The sequence below is a fragment of the Ambystoma mexicanum genome, chromosome 3p (genome assembly GCF_040938575.1).
Source record: "Ambystoma mexicanum isolate Mex_15411 chromosome 3p, UKY_AmexF1_1, whole genome shotgun sequence".
Lineage (NCBI taxonomy): Eukaryota > Metazoa > Chordata > Amphibia > Caudata > Ambystomatidae > Ambystoma > Ambystoma mexicanum.
The window spans coordinates 1,011,357,067-1,011,374,539 of record NC_090925.1 but is presented as its reverse complement, the minus strand read 5'-3'; the positions used below and the strand labels follow the sequence as shown (position 1 = coordinate 1,011,374,539).

Genomic DNA, 17,473 nt, shown 5'->3' with positions numbered 1-17,473 from the left:
TAAAGTGGGAGTCGCGTGAACGTTGGATACCTGTATTTCCAGGAGACGGCCGAACTGGAGAAGCCAGGCTGTTTATGCAGGAAGTCGAATGAAGAAAAGATGACGTAAGGAAGCAATCTCCACCCAGTCCTGATAGGGGATCCACTCCTGACGCCACGGAAACACTTCCCTGCGGATTAACGTGACGTGAAGACAGTGCAAGCACTGACAGGGAAGGTAGATGGTCTCAAAATGTCCAAAGCAGTAGACTGGGGGAAGGATAACTCGCTGTACTTCCACGGGGCAAATGATGGAACTTGCAAGCAGAAAACACAGTCCTTGTGATGTCGCAGAGAAGAATGGCTGGAAGATTCCAAGATGCACTGAAGGAACAGCAGCGGTAACCAGGAGCTGGTACCCGGGCTCAGTGGACCACAGATCGAGAAACCACGGGAAAAACTGGGACCCAAGGAAGGAATGGAATCCAAGGGGAGAGCAGGGACCCTAAGGAAGGCTGGAACCCAAGAGAGCGGGACCCAAGAGGGTACTGGAATCCAGGAAGGACTGAGGCCCAAGGGGATCTGGAACCCAAAGGGAAGCAACGGACCAGAGAAGGCTGATCGCGTGGGTGGAAGAGGTCCTAATGGATAACAGTGCACAGGTAAGGCACAGGACAGGGGGCCTGGCAGGACACAAGGCAACGGGGAACCCAGACCCAGGAAGAAGGTAACAGGAACAGAACCATCCAAGGAAGGAGCGCAGCGGTGAGTCAGGAACAAACCGCGTTAAGACGCGATTCGTTCCTGCACTCGAGCGCAATAAGAAGCTCTCGGCATGAAACCGAGGCTTGGGACACATGCCGAGCCGCGCATGCGCCGTCACCCCTCAACAGCGGAACGAGGCTTGACACGCAAGCCTACGCTGCTGATGCCTGTTGTCCCCGGCGTGCGCCCATGTCTCTGAGTAACGAGCATGGACAACCGCTGGGGAACCACCCTCCTAGCCAGCCGGAACCTAGGATACAACTGCCAGGGTCGGGATCGTCTGCCGTCAAATCCTGTGGTAGGTACCCTAACAGTAGTCGCCATTGGTACTCTATGGGCAATGAGAAGTCTCTGCTGAGCACGTCCGCTAGAACATTGAGTTCCCCTGGAAGGTGTTGAGACAACAAGAACATTGTGTGTTTGGGAGCCCATTTCCAAATGTTCTGCGACAGCTTGGATAGCCCTGCAGAGTGTGAGCAACCTTGCTTGTTCAAGTAATACATGGCCGTGGTGCTGTCTGTGAGAATCAGGACTGTCTTCCCCTGTAACTGTGTCTGAACGGCTTTCAGTGCTTTGAATACGGCTAACAGCTCCAACAGATTTATGTGGTTGGATGCTACATCTGGGGACCGCACGTCGTGCGACACCTACTAAGCAGGTGAGCTCCCCACCCCATGAGAGTGGCTTCTACTGTAGGGGTGGTGAAGGCTTTCCCCTTCAAGAGGTTTTCCCTCAACCACTACTGCAGAGAAAGAACGAGGGCTGGCGAGACAAACACCAGATCTTCCCATTGTCCGCTGGCCTGACACCACTGGCTGTTGAGCTACTCTTGCATAGGACGCATGCGCAGACGTGCGTGAGGAACAAAGTGAATGCAGGACGCCATCATTCCCAATAGTCGCATGGCTTTGCTTACCGTCACCTCTCGGCCGGCTACATATTGAGGGATCTGAAACAGCATGTTTTGAACCCTCTCGCTGGAGGGGAAGACGAGGAAGTCTTCAGTCCGAATTAGAGCCCCTAGAAACATTTTGACTTGACTGGGTTCTAGCCTGGATTTCTTCTCGTTGATGGAGAATCCCAGGCTGAATAAGAGGTCTATCGTCTTTTGCGTGTTCAACAGGCATGTTCTGTAGGAATTCCCCGTTATGAGTCAGTCGTCGAGGTAAGGGTAAACCAGAACGGATTCTCGGCGCAGGTGCGCTGCTGTCACTGCCAGTACTTTTGTAAACACCCTTGGTGCTGAGGCAATGCCAAAGGGGAGTACTTTGAACTGATAGTGGTTGTCCTCTATCATGAACCTTAGGTTTTTTCTGTGTGCTGGCAACATTGAATATGAAAGTATGCATCTTCATATCCAGTGTTGCCATGTAATCCCCCTGTTTCAGCAGGGGGATTACCTCCTGCAACGTGACCATCCAAAACTTTTGAGGTTTAACAAATTTGTTCGCTGTGCGCAAGTCTAGCACAGGACGCATGGTGAGATCCTTTTTGGGTACAAGGAAGTACACTGACTAAATACCCTTGTTTACCTGTAGAAGAGGGACGACTTCTATGGCGCAATTTTCCTGCAGGATCTCAACCTCTTGCAGCAGGATGTGTAGGTATTCCGGGGTCAGGCGTCTTGATTTTGGCGGTCTGAATTGTGGTGGTCGGCAAAATTCTATGCAGTACCCATGGGCGACAGTCTTGAGCACCCACTGGTCTGTTATCCCCTCCCATGCATGAAGGTATGATGTTAAACGTCCCCCGAATGGGGAGGCATGGGAGGGGACCTTGATCTGATGGTCATTTCTGACCTGAGGCCGGGGAGCCTCAGGGGCTGGAATTCCGGCCTCCACCCTTGCCACTGCGTTGTCCTCTAGGTGGATACGTGGTGGTGGAGTTGGATCCTTGTCCTGAAGACCAGTTGTTTCCTGCACCATACTGGTTTTGAGGGGAGCGAGATTGCCCATGAAAGGAACAACGAGAGACGTTGCCTCTCAGTTGTGAAGGCCTTTGGGTAATTTGGTTTAAGGTTTTGAGAGTCTCATGTTCCTTCTTAGCAGTCTCAAGCGCTTTGTCCATGGCCTTGCCGAACAAGTTGGCCTCTTCAACCGGCTTGTTTATTAAGGCTGCTTGGGTTTCAGGCTTAAAATCAGAGTTCCTCAACCAGGCGTGCCGTTTTAGTAGTGTACCCTGGGCCAAGGTCCTTCCCGCTGTTTCAGCAGCGTCCAAAGTGTTCTCAAGTATGTTATGGTTGATTTACTTGCCTTCCGATACAATCGCCAACAGTTTAGCTCGCATTGGTTTAGGGACCTCCTGAAGGCCCTCTTGCAGCAAATTCCACTGTACATCTGAATAGCTAGCCAACAGAGTGGTGTTGTTGGCTATTCGGGTGGAGAATGCAGCAGCAGTCATAACCCTTTTTTCCAGTCCATACAACTTTTTGCCTTCTTTATCAGGTGGCGCCTCACCTGTAGACAGGGGGACACCTGCCCTCTTTCCTGTAGTTCTAACTACCAGGGAATCTGGAGTGACATGCCCTTTAATATAAAGGGGGTCAGTAGGAGCAGGGTGAAAGAACTTCTCTACCCTGGGATTAACCACCCTGGTCTGGGCTGGCATTAACAATGAAGGCGCCAGTCGTCCCTCGATAGAGTTCAGTAAGGGAATTGTCTGATTGGCAGGATGCTTTTCCTTCAGTATGTCCTCTACAAAATCTGAATCCTGCACAGCCTCCTGTGTGGCGATCTGAAAATGTTCAGCCGCCTTCTTTAAGATGCCGTTAAACGCCATTTGATCATCCACTGGTGAGGCCTGTCAGACCGTAGTGGTAGGAGGGGAATCCATACACAGAGCGTCAGGGTCTGGGGTAGGAGTACGGCACGCCCAATGTTGATTGGATGGCTGTCCTCCCAATTATCCATGGGATCAGCAGGATTATCAATAGGGTCTCCAAAGGGGGGGGGGGGGGAATCATCCTGTATTATAGGTATGGATAGGCACCTTGTCATTAGTAAGGTCAAAAACGTTCTCCTCACGAGGATCCTGAAGGGTCCTCTGAAACTTAGCCATAAGCGTTTAAGGAAGCTCCTCCCGAGGCCTCTTGGGGGCAAACCTCTCTGAAAAGTCAAAAAACCACTCCAGTCTGTCCATGCACCACTCAAACCTCTCCCTGGTCCATGATGATGAACCAGGAGTCCAGGGGAGGAAAAGGGTCTTCTAGATGATTTTCCTCTCCAGAATGCCCATATTTTCCTTCTAACGTCTTGGATAAAGACAAAGGGCTCTCAGAGTACTCTTTTCGAGGCTCAGGGCGTAGTGACGTGTCTCTAGACACGTCTTTTGGCAGTTCTTTCTGTTTTGACGTCTGTTTTGATTGTTCCTTTTGTTTAAGCGCCAAAGCAATCCTCGCGACACTATCGCTGATGCTCGGGGTTTGAGGGAGGTGTGACGGTTTAGCCGGTGGCTGCGCAGTGGATTTCGGTGCCACTGGGGCCTTAAGCGGTGTCAGAGCCTTCTTCTGAAGCATCTCGACGGCCATATGTGATTTGGTATTAGCGCCCTTAATTTTGGATTGCCCGGCATGCTGCGGTTGCGGTTGCAGGGCGGGCTGCCGATCATAAGGATCAGCGGGCACCGCGAAAGTATCCGACGTGCCTGATGGCGCTTTGGAACTCTTCGACTGGACCGCCGAAGCAGAACTGTGGGTTGTGTGCTTAGTGTGGAATCGGGTGCATCCCTGTCGCCGGGATGTATCGTCCCCCTAGCAGGCTCAAGTCGTGCCCATCGGGGCCGGGGACGGATGCTGCGGATCGAGAACTCTCGGCGGTCAGGTCTATGGCTTCCGAAGTGGAGCCTTGGCCATCGCTAATCCCTTCGTCACACTTAGCGGCTGTGGAATTACTTTTGGCCTGCGATATACCGTAGGCCGCCCACCGCTTCAAACGGCACTCCTTAATAGTCTTAGGCCGTAGGAGTTACAGGCCACACAGGACGCCTCGTTGTGGTTGAGGGGCAGACAATTATTGCACCGATGAGGTTTGTCTTTCTACGGGTATTTTGCCTTACATGAAGGACAAAATCTAAATGGATTCCTGTCCATAGCGCAGGATCGTGATAGCGACGACAAACCCAAGGGAACAAAGAGGGGAAAGGAAAAGGCGTTCTTGTAAAGAATATGACCACCCCGAACCCACTCTCCCTAATGTAAAGGCCAGCCAGAAGGCCCGGCCACGTGGTCGGCAGCACCGATCGGATCAACAGCCGTCGAGTTTAAGTCATCAGCCGTCTTCAGCGGTGGCACAGGAATCAGCCGTCAAAGGAAGTGACAGTGAGAATAAACGACCGAAGGTGGAGAAATATAATAACGCAATGTTTCATGAAGAGCTCCGCATTAGGGCTACCACATAGCTGGGCGGAAAAAAACTATTTGAGGGACCTCGATGCATGAGGAATTTTGGGTACACTACAAGTCACGTTAGGGACAGTATTACAGTCACACCCATATCGACGTCCCCATTTCGATTCTCGAAAGAAAAGATGCAATACTCTGCGGTTACCACTGGATGTCAGACTATATGCACAGCATAGATTAACAAGCATCAGAAATGTTGGTTCCGCAGTGGGCTTTTGCCTCCTTGCCCGATCTTTGCGTTAGTAGTGGTGGTATGTACTCCAAGTGGATAAGCCTCCATCTTCCTCGTCCCAGTATGATGTGTGTGAATGGAATCCTCTACTCTACAGAGACATATAGAAGGGTGGGGAACCACAGGGAAAAGTGAAAGGATTGAGGGGACAGACATGAAGGTGGTGAATACCAAGTTCTCCCAAGGCCATCATCAGTGGTTCCATGGACGGTTTCCCTCCCCATGAGATCCACCTGCTGAGTACCACCTCCAGGGGCACTATCTGATAGCGGAATCACATCCTTGGCCTCATGGGAAGACGCTTCCCCATGGAAGCAGTGACAATTCCCTGGGATTCCTCACACTTGTTAATTAGTATTGACATCTATTGCAAGGCTTTTTGCATCAAGCAGAAATGCTTCCTTCCTAAGGACTGGGAAAAATTACTGAACAGGGAGCTAAAGTCTCCTGTCTGATGTCACCATGTATCCAGAGTTCTGTTAACTTCAAGTGGAGGTTGCTTCTAATCTGTAGAAAGGCTAGTGCTATGGAATGCAATTCTGACTTCTATCATACTTTGCATGAACTGCCTTCTACAGACATTAATCCCACAGTCAGTCTATGTTAATAAGTCAAAGTGCTGTTCTACATAAAGCTTCAAAGTAAACTAACTTTATACTCTTGTGTGTCAGTTCCACTTACCTCAGGGTCCTCTGCATCAATCTGGTTCAAATGAATGTCATCTGTTGTTAACCACTGGAAAACCACATCCTATGAAAGCCAAGGCAGAGATAATTCATAAGAAAAAATTGGTAACAAGAACACACAGGGCATTTGCAGATGGTGGATATTGATCGTTTTTTGTATGATTGTGGTCTGCTCTAGTTTAAATGTAAGATAATGCCATGTTGAAATATGCAAACAAGTATATATTACTGGAGGATTTTGGTAACTTGTGTTAAATCCAGACAATCTGTAGCAGAGCAAGCACGTATTAAAAAAGAATGAACACCAGGAACAGATTAAACATGAACTTTTAGGTTGAAGGTGTTGGCCACACTAATTCCAAAATGCTTTTATGAGGCAATGAATAACTCCAACCTGTATTTTCTAGAATTAGGAAATGTAAGCTGAAATTAACTCTCAAACTCTTCATTCTCAATAAGAAGTTTATTCACCTGTTAACACCGGTTCTGCAGCATGGACACTAGGTTGTAAGGCTTGAAAAATGTTTTATTGGCCAAGGTTAAAATCTACCAATAAAAGTACATTACAGACTTTTGCTTCTGTAAAACGCAATATAATTGTCTTTGGGTGATAAGGCCTGGATCTCAATGACCCTCCTAATGGAACTGATGGCAGTAAGAAACCTTCATTACAGTACGGGTAGCTGGCGGCACATACAAGCACAAGCTCAAAATGTAGGTGCATAATGCAAACTAATACCATATTGAGTCATTATTGCGAAACAGGTTTCCAGAGAGGCTCCACAAATGCGCTGTACAGTTAAAGTGGTATTTAGCTGCTTTGTTACTGAATCCCCAAAAATACAATCAGATATATTCAAGTTAGTTGCTGCAGGAGAACAGTAGGAACATACACCTAAAATATGTTCCAATCAGACAATTGATTTTCTTTGAGAAACCCATTTGTGAACAGAATCTTTTTGCTTGCATTTAGTCTACTAATGGAAGTAGTCTTTGCACCAACAAGGTTGTCCCAATTGACTACCGCCTCCCAAACAGTAACTATCTTTTGGCAAGCTTCCTGGATTTAGTTCTCATCCGTGTAGAAGATTTGGGGGTTTCCTGTAGAGGAATTGTAAAATTGCATGTTTGGCTTGCAGAGCAAGCAGACACATCTTTCTATGTTATTACAAATATTAGATCATAGTAGTGCTTTCATTGGTGCATATATAGACTACCTTCTCTTAGAGGAGGGTGAAAAACAGACTATCAAACTACTGATCCCTCTTGATGTTAATGCAAAATTCTACATCCTGCAGATCTACTGAAGTCAATCATTCAATGGCTGGTTTGCACAGCAGATGCGATTTGGGAAAATGGCAAATGTTGAAAAGCTCCTGATTAAAGTTCTAATTTAGATAGCAACAACCTTCATTGTTGTGAATGACGAAGTATGTATCCTATATATACTGAAAGCACCCAATTGCGCGTTTGCAAAGCAAACAAACTGAAGTGCCACTGTCCAAAAGCTCTGGAATGATGTAATGATTTAGATTGTAAACTTCTAGGATGGGTTTTAACACTCCAGCCTTTTTCCTCTACAAAGTAATATCAGCAGCAAAAGCTTTTTCTGGTATGATCTTTTGGAAGCAATCAGATGGTAATCAAAAGTAGTAATCTTAGAAAACCTCAATAAAGATCTCTAGTTAAATGGATGCAGACCCAGGTGGAAGTGGGTGTTGAACAAGGAATGATCCTTGTCGAAAGTAATTGTGCAATTATCGAAGAAATAGCACACAGACAGCTGGTTGGATCTGTTATGTTATGATCTGATAAGACTATTTAGCTACGAGTGGCTACACGTATCAAAGGCTTGGGCTGTGACAAATGGTGGAGGGAGATGAGAAGCCAAAGTAATATCAATAGGGGAACTGGCACTAACGGCTAGCTCTCTTGTTTGTGTTAAGTCCTAAGAAAGGACAAGGTCTTCACACTACAGATTCAGTCGCTTTGCCTTGAACACCTTGAGATAAAGATGGCCTGAGTGTAACCTATTTGCGTGAAAGCATGTTGATACATGGTGCATGCAACTGTGTCAGTCAGGTCCATATTAACATAGCAGTAAAACGCCATTCCTTGCCAATGTGAAGCATACAAGCTGTCGAAATAGTCCTGCGAGTAAAGCGCCTCCTAAAACATCTGTGTACACTTTGCTGGTGACATGTTTATTTCCCAACAGGATGGTGGAAGAACTTGATTCTACTGAACTTCATAAATGGAGAACCATAAAATTGGATAACACCACCTATTATTACAAATTTACTCAGGCACAAGAGGGAAGACAGCAGCAACCGTGCTGCTAAAAAATGCATTTTCACACCACTAGAGCAGCACTACACCTCCTCATAAAAAGGTAAGCCCTGATGGGCTTTGTGTTCTCTTTACTGAATTTAAAAATTGAAAATTGCACAAAATGTTGTAGCGCTAAACGAGCGCTCCCGCAGCAGCAACTTGTGCTAGAATTACTTATGGAATCCTTTCCCTTGCAGTCCTGAACCCGCCATTGTTCAACATATGCTGAAAAACCCCTTCGAAAATGGCCACCGTTTCCTCGTGGGGAGACAACATCTTACAGTGAGGCTGCTGCAGCTCCAATTGACCAGTCCTCGTCTATTTTGCCCAATCAACACCAACGGAAGGCGATAGCCGGCCCACCCAGCAAGGCTCCTGTCTGGGCCTGGAGGCCCATCTACTGCTTGCCCCCCTCCTCAAACTATGATTCAGCCTCCAGATACACACTGCTACCATTTTCATTTGGACCCATGGACCTCTGCTCCCCATGTACCTCTGTGCACCTTTTTGCTCTGCATTGTACCTCTATTTGAACATCGATTTTAGGTGTATGTGTGTGCCTTACATATGTGCACCTTTTCTTGCTTGTACAATTGTGCCCCTTGTTTCAAAAATTCACTTTACCTTTTGGATCTGAATCACAATTTATACTATGTCAAGTGATCAAATACTAAAGTCTACATTAGTCAACTGACATAACCAAGAGACCCGTAAATCAATTAGCGATACTAGATTGAACAACAGTCAATTACCATGACTGAGAAACTCCACAACAGTCAATAGCGCTGAGGAATTTTTCAGTCAGGGTTATTGACTGTTGTGGAGTTTCTCAGTCATGGTAATTGACTGTTGTTCAATCCAGTATCTGTAACGCTCACCTGGTATCCACAGGGACGCCACCCAATCTGGCTGGACTACTTCCGACCTGGACCCACTCCCTCGAGTTCTTGTTCTGCCGAGGACCTAGTTTGGAACACAGGAGTTTTGGTTTTAGCTTATAGTCTCTTTTTTTCCCCAGAGCCCACCTCCCTTGTGGACCCAACGACCCCTTAAGTCTGTTCCTCACCTTGGTTTTTGATATGATGCGCTCTCCGTCCTGCTGTTCTATGCAGGGGTGCGTCATGGATGGGCGTGTCGCAACCGAGTGTCATGAACCATAGAACTTGCCCTTTCTGGACTTCCTGGTCCTTATCGCGACGGGGCTTGTATTCTTTTTTACTCCCAACATGGCCGCGCCAAGCGACTTGCCTCGCACCAGCCTTCACGTCGCACACGGCACGTTCTATAAATTGGCCACGCCCCCGCGGCTCAACGCTATCATTAGGTAGTGACTTGACGTGTGTGCGCTGGTCGGTGAATCCACTATTCCTAGTTCCTGGTTCCTTCTTCCATGCTTTCACCCCTTCCCTCTAATCTGCTCCCGGAATCCTCATTCCTAGCGACCGCTACCTTTTTCCTGGACAGCCTGGAACAGCGGCCTTCCTGGAACTCTGAACGCGCTCTGCAGCCGGACGAGACTCGAGCGAGCCTATACAAGACCCGATCCGTCCACAAGAGGAATCCTCCCGCGGAACAGAGCAAGAAGCGATCCCAGGTGAGACGGGGGAGATTTATGACAGTCTGAAACACCAAACGACCGACACTGATTCTGCTATGGAGAAAGCAGTCCAGGACCTTATGCGTGGCATGCAAGAGCTCACAACTGAAGTACAGAACATAACAGCCGAGAATGCTGCGTTAAGGCAGCTTGTTTTGTCTAGCGACCCCGCTAACAAGGACAGTGTGTTACTGGGTGGAGTGGTAGACAAATATGATGGCTCGGCAAAATCCTTACGTGGATTCCTGGATTCCTGCTTGGTGCATTTTACTTTTAAGCACTATTATTTTTCAACTTCTAGGGCGAAGGTGGGCTTCATAGTCTCGCACCTCATAGGGAACACGTTGACCTGGGCAACTCCCTTAGTCAACTCAGGGGATGCCCTCCTGGATGATTATGATGGATTCATTCAGGCACTCAAGACTATGTTCGACCGCCCAGAACAGGTTTTTAGTGCTCAGGAACGGTTACTTGATTTCCGACAGAGTACTCAGGATATGCTAACGTGCGTTACTAGATTTAAACAACTGGCCAAGAAAGCGGATTGGTCCTCAGGAGCAAGTTTCACTTTATTTCGCAGGGGTCTAAACGAGGGCATTAAGGATGAATTAGCCAGGGTGGCTCGTCCTAGTTCATTCCAGGCTGTTATGGATCTAGCCATGCAAACAGAATTCCGAATCCAGGAAAGAAAGGCTGAAAGAAGAAAGACCAAGACACCCTTTCAAAAGAATTCCCTTGAGACCTCCGTTAAAACCGATTCTGCCCCAACCCCTGACATAGATCCGGTACCCATACAAATAGGAGCCTTCCGTGGGCCTTTTTCCCCTCAAGAAAGGAGAAGGATCCACACAGGCCTGTGCATGTATTGTGCCTTGAATAACACCTTGTTAGAGAATGCCCTCTAGCCTCTCCGCGGCGTTCGGGAAACGCCAGCTCCCGATCCTAGATGGAGCGAGGTGTCGGGAGAGAGATGTTTGCTCCACATCAATTCCATCCTTGAACTCTCCTGGACAAAACAATTTGGTGATACTACAGGCCTTCCTATCGCCCTCCAAAGGCAAGACCTATCCCATTCTGGCCTTGGTGGACTGCGGATCTATGGGAATTTTCATTGATCAAGACTGGGTTGTTAGTCATCATATTCCGTACGAGACACGAAACACCATGCAGCCGGTGGAAGCAATTGACGGAAGACCCCTCTCTTCAGGACCCATAAGCCTGCAGACTAAAGAGATCTAACTTTCCATAAACCATCATCAAGAGCGGATTACATTCGACATCATTAAGTCAGCCCATTACCCCATGGTTTTGGGTATGCCCTGGTTACAAAAGCACAATCCGTATATCAAATTGGACAGCAGGATCATTATTCCTGGGCTCAGAGTTCTGTATGTCCCACTGTCTATCCCTGGATCCCTCCTCGATAACTCCTAAAGAACCACCAAGAGACCAAGAAACACCACTCATGGTTCCCAATATCATACAAGTTCCAGAGGCCTATCAAGGATATGCTGATGTATTTTCTACTGCCATAGTCCAAGCCTTACCCCATCACAGGCCCGAAGACTGTGCCATAGATACAGATCCCTCAGCTGTAATTCCCTTCGTCAGAATGTTCATTCTTTCCCAACCTGAGAAAAAGGCCCTTTGGGAATACCTAGACACCAATCTTGAAAACGGCACCATAAGACCCTTGAAATCTCCAGCGGGTGCTTCGTTGTTCTTCGTTCGCAAGAAGGATACCAAGGAACTCAGACCTTGCCTCGACTATCGAGGCTTAAATCAATGCACCCTCAAAGATCGGTACCCACTGCCCCTGATCTCGGATTTCCTGGAAGCTGTGAAAGGCGCCGTAATATTCACGAAGTTGGATCTCCGGGGTGCCTACCACTTAATCCGTGTCCGGGAAGGAGACAAATGGAAAACAGCCTTTAGAACACCCTTTGGTCATGCCCTTTGGACTAGCCAATGCTCCCGCAGTCTTTCAGCGTTTTATGGATAGGGTGTTCTCTGATATGTTGTTCCTCTTCGTCATTGTCTATCTGGATGACATATTGATTTTTACCAAGGATCCTCTAAAACATGAACAACATGTAAAGGCAGTACTACAACGACTTTGTGAACACAAACTGTTAGCCAAACCCGAAAAATGCTTGTTTCACGTTACTTCCGTTTACTACCTAGGATTCATCCTTAGCCTAGAAGGAATTGGTATGGACCCTTCAAAGGTAAAGGCCATACTGGCTTGGCCCGCTCCCACATCTGTGAAACAAGTTCAATCCTTCCTGGGGCTCGCCAACTTCTACCGGAAGTTTATTTCTACCTTTTCCGAAATCATTCAGCCAATCGTTGCTCTATTGAAGAAAGACACCCCCTTTATCTGGTCTACGCCGCAAGATAAAGCATTCCAACGATTGAAGACAGTTCACGCAAGCCCGCATCCTGACCCAGCCTGACATAAATCGCCCATTCCTAGTGGAAACGGATGCCTCTAACTACGCCATAGGGGCGGTATTGAAACAGGAACTTGAGGATGGACTGGAACACCCCATTGCTTACCTTTCATGAACCCTGACTCCCAGCAAGACACACTATTCCGTCCTGGAGAAGGAACTGTTGGCCATCCGCCAAGCCTACACTGAATGGCGACACCTACTTCTAGGTGCTAGGTATCCAGTTCAGGTCCGGACAGACCATCGTAATCTCCAAATTCCACAGTCGTTGGAGTGCAGGAACAGTCGTCAGGCTCGTTGGGCCTACTTCTTTGCCCAGTACCAATTCCAAATCTCTCATGTTCCCGGATCACAAAACATGATTGCTGACGCCTTATCTCGACGTCCTGACTACGTAGCCACCGAGGACAAGGCCTATCCTAAGATGTTTCCCCACACTATCTTTGTAGCTCAAGCAATCAACTTCCTGGAAGAAATCCGAGTGCAAACCCAGACCTCTGACCTCTGGAAGGATATTTCAAGGAAGAATCCATGGAATCTAAGAGTTAAGGAAGAATATCTATTCAAGGACAATGCACTGGTCATTCCTACAGGAAAATTACAACAAAGGATAATAAACCTCTGCCATGATACCCTTCACTCCGGTCATCGTGGTGTAACTAACACCCTCCGTTTTATACAAAGACAGTTTTGGTGGCCGCGAATGAAGACCGACGTACAACAGTACAAGGCTTGTGCTATCTGCACTCAAAACAAACATGATAAGAGACTGGCGGGTCTTCTACTGCAACCATTGCTGCCAACAAGACCATGGGTGTTTATTGCTACAGACTTCATTGTGGAATTACCACCTTCCCGAGGATACACGACCATCATGGTAACCATAGACTTGTTCACTCATATGGCTCATTTCACACCTTTGTATAAACTACCATCCTCCTCAGAACTTGCTGGAATCTTCCTGGAACATATTTTCCGTCTTCATGGACTTCCTTCCAAGATCATATTGGACCGAGGACCTCAATACGTCTCACAATTCTGGAAACATCTGTGTCGTATTCTAGGGATCCAACGCGCTCTCTCATCAGGTTATCACCCACAAACCAACGGAGCCACGGAACGTGTAAATCAAACTCTGGAGCAATATCTTCGTTGTTTTGCCACCAAGGTTCAGGATGACTGGCCTCTCCTCATACCCCTGGCCGAGTTTGCCTACAACAATTCCGATCACTCAGCACTCAAGGTCAGCCCTTTCTAGTGCAGTCAAGGTTTTCACCCCTCCGTTTTACTTTCTATTCTTCCACATCCCACTCCAGTACCTACTCTCGATTCATGGATACAGACTCTCATCAACATACACAAGGAAGCCAAGGAACAATTGAAAAAGGCCCAAACATGCACTAAGCTTTATGCAGACTCCAAAAGAAGACCAGTGCCTTCTTATTCTGTTGGTGATCAAGTCTGGTTGTCCTCAAAACTATTACCGCGACATCTACGGCCATACAAATTGGCCCCTCGGTACTATGGACCATTTTCCATAAAGGAAATCATCAATCCTGTCTCATTCCGACTCAAGCTACCGGATTCCTGGAAGAAAATACACCCAGTCTTCCACACTTCCCTATTGAAACCTTAAATCCAGTCCACCTGAAAATCCTGCAGACCCAGTCCTGTTGTTGTGGACGATCAGCTGGAATATGAAGTGTCCAGAATATGCAATTCCAGGTATGAACGGGGTCGACTTCAATACCTGGTTGAATAGAAGGGATATCCTCCTAGTGAGAGAACCTGGGAACCAGTTTCTAACTTAAATACCCCTCAATTGCTTAGAAGATTCCATCTCATACACCCGGGCAAACCTGGTGGAACAGGTCTTCGGAGGAGGCATGCTGTCATGAACCATAGAACTTGCCCTTTCTGGACTTCCTGGTCCTTATCGCGACGGGGCTTGTATTCTTTGTTACTCCCAACATGGCCGCGCCAAGCGACTTGCCTTGCACCAGCCTTCACGTCGCACACGGCACGTTCTATAAATTGGCCACGGCCCCGCGGCCCCACGCGTCTCAACGCTATCATTAGGTAGTGACCTGACATGTGTGTTTGCTGTTCGGTGAATCCACTATTGTTAATTCTGTAGTAAGCAGTTTAACAAAGCTGTCGTAAAAGTCTACAAAGCTCACCTTGACAGATCGATGAAATCAAATGGGAGGAGCGATGCAGTCGTGAAAGTTTCCCTGAGACAGCCCTGACCTCTCCTACCCAGGATAAAGTAACCCAGGAGAAAGGGCAGGACCGCCAGGGAAACCCTCTAATGGGAAGAAAACCCTGGTCGAGTCCCCCTTCGTCTGGATCGGGAGGAAGTTGAAGTAGAAGCGTTCCCGAAGGATGGCAGAACAAGGATTTCACACGGGAGGCTTCTCCAACGAAGGAACAAAGTTGGAGGAAGACTGTTCAGAACTGGAGATCGGATGTATCGTGGAGCAGTGGGAGACTTCTAACGGAAGTCTAGGAGAGACGGGAAACAAACAGGTCTGCCGGATTGGTCTGAATGAAAAGTGCGCAGGCGAAGGCTGAAGGGAGAATGGAGTGCCAAAAGCAGAAGCGACGCACCGTCCGCTTCGATTCCGGATAAAGGATCACGTGAGCAGTTGGCCGTACATCGAAGAGATGTGCAAAAACTGGACCGCTGCAGGTAGTACGGGGAATCTCACGGGCATCCATCTTGGAACTGCTCGAAAGCAGAGTGCTGCACAAGCGTGTACATGCCCACAAAGACCATTTGCAGCGATGTGTAACAACTATTCCTAGTTCCTGGTTCCTTCTTCCTTCCTTTCACCCCTTCCCTCTAATCTGCTCCCGGAATCCTCATTCCTAGCGACCGCTACCTTTTTCCTGGACATCCTGGAACAGTGGCCTTCCCGGAACTCTGAAAGCGCTCTGCAGCCTGACGAGACTCGAGCGAGCATATACAAGACCCGATCCGTCCACAAGAGGAATCCTCCCGCGGAACAGAGCAAGAAGCGATCCCAGGTGAGACGGGGGGAAATTTACGACACTGCGTTGCTTCACTGGTGCGGGCCCTGCGAGTCCAGACCTGCTGCGACTCAGTTCTTCAGTTAAGTCTGCTGTTTTGACAGCTTGTCCTTAATTGTAATTGCCCCTGTTAATGTCTTTCCTTCTATCTTAGGTGCGGAAAGAGTTCTGAAGATGCCGTGCTGGCTGGGGCTGTGCTCGAGATGGTAAGTGAAAGCGCGGAGCACAGCGCTATGTGCTTTTCTTGCAGCGTGCTAGCCTGTGTTGTCCCTCTCTTGCAGGACGCCGCGATGTTCCAGATGATAAGCTGCCGAGAGGATGCGGAGCGGTGAGTAGATGTTGTTCGAATCGCTGTCGAGTAATTATGCGTGTTAATCAGCCTTGCCTTTTCTCTTGCAGGTTGTCGGAAGGCCGGAATGGGCATGAACCTACAGCAAGTTCAACTCAGGTAAGCATGAGCTTTCCGATTGTTGTTTAAATGTGAAGAAGAAACGCTTACTAATACTGCTTTTCTATTTTCCCCAGGTTGAGGCTTCCAGGAGAGAGAGCGAGCGTTCACCGAGATGCTGGATGTTCGGGACACTGGAGCAGATGACTGGAGCTGGGCTTGCTAACAGGTAAGAGTAACTAATGGTGGTGGTGTTTTTCTTGCAGGTGTCGGCCCGGAATGCTGAGGAAGATCAGACCGTGGTGAACGTCACACTGCGAGAGCAGAGCCACACAAAGCGTGTTTTCCAGTTTGGGCGTGGCTTATATAGCCTGCAGGTATCCCAGGTGCCTTCAGGCCTGACCACACCCTAAATGCTAGACCGCATGGTTCAGTTCTGGAACTGAACAACGTGGGGGCATCCATGTTGAGACACTGCCATTGTGAGCTCCAGCTCCCCCTTCAGCCATATGAGCCTGGCGCCAGGACTGACTCCAAGAGAGTCTCGGGGGACATGATTGGGCTCTTGGGGTCATGAAGGGACACCGTGGTGCGGCCCAGGGGCCCCAACTGCCAGGGCCTGGGGCAGTGGTCATGACAGCACTCCCCCCACCCCCCAAGGCCCCTCTCAGGGTGGTTCTTCTGTCTGGTCCTGGCTTGGTGGGATAATCACGATGGAAACGTTGTATTAAACGTGGTGCATGGATGTAATCACAGGGTTCCCATGTCCTGTCTTGCGGACCATATCCCTTCCAGTCCACTAGGTAGTAAAGTTTTGTTACGACGTACTTGGAGTCCAGGATGTTCTTGACCTCAAATTCCGGTTCTCCATTGACCATTACTGGTTCGGGTGGTGTGGTTACCAGTGTTCCAGGCTGAACTGGTTTTAAGAGAGATACATGGAACACCGGGTGAATACGCATGTTGGTTGGCAGGGCCAGTTTAACTGCAGCTGGGTTTATAATAGATTCATTGATGAAAGGTCCTAGGTATTGTGGGTGAAATGTCTGGGTACTTTTATAGGTACATGCTTTGATGCTAACCAAACTTTGTATCCCACCTGGTAGTTGGGAGCCCTTTCACGATGCTGGTCTGCGTATTTCTTTTGGCGGTCTTTGGCTTGACGTAAATGTTCGATGGCTCTTGTGAAGGCCTGAAAAATGATGGTGTGTAAGGTTTTGATGGCCGGCATTTCCAGAGCCGTGGGGACGTCCAGTTGGGATGTGCGTGGGTGTCGGTCGTATATTGTATAAAATGGGGTCTGTCCAGTACTGCTGTGCCGGGAATTATTATAAGCATACTCTTCAATCCACAACAAGTCTTTCCAATTCCCTTCCACTTGATGGAGCATACAGCGCAAGTACTGTTCGAGTGTTTGGTTTGTTCTTTCCGTTTGGCCATCCGTTTGAGGGTGGTGGCTAGTGGATAGTCTAATGTCGATTTGAGCCATTGAACAACATTTTTACAGAAGTTGGATACGAATTGGCTACCTCGATCCGAGATCAGTACTGACGGGAACCCATGGAGCCTTACGATGTGTTCAAAGAATGTCTTCGCCAGGCTAGATGCATT

The 17,473-nt window shown here is 48.1% G+C and overlaps 1 protein-coding gene across 3 annotated transcripts in view; it reads right to left on the bottom strand.

Annotated features, from left to right (window-relative positions):
• Positions 1-17,473, bottom strand: part of IFT52 (intraflagellar transport 52) — a 770,870-nt gene that overhangs the window by 189,125 nt on the left and 564,272 nt on the right. For all 3 annotated transcript variants that reach the window (XM_069652341.1, XM_069652339.1, XM_069652340.1), the window contains exon 9: positions 6,056-6,124. In XM_069652341.1, the coding sequence (XP_069508442.1) occupies positions 6,056-6,124 (69 nt within the window). The remainder of the gene's footprint in view (positions 1-6,055; positions 6,125-17,473) is intronic.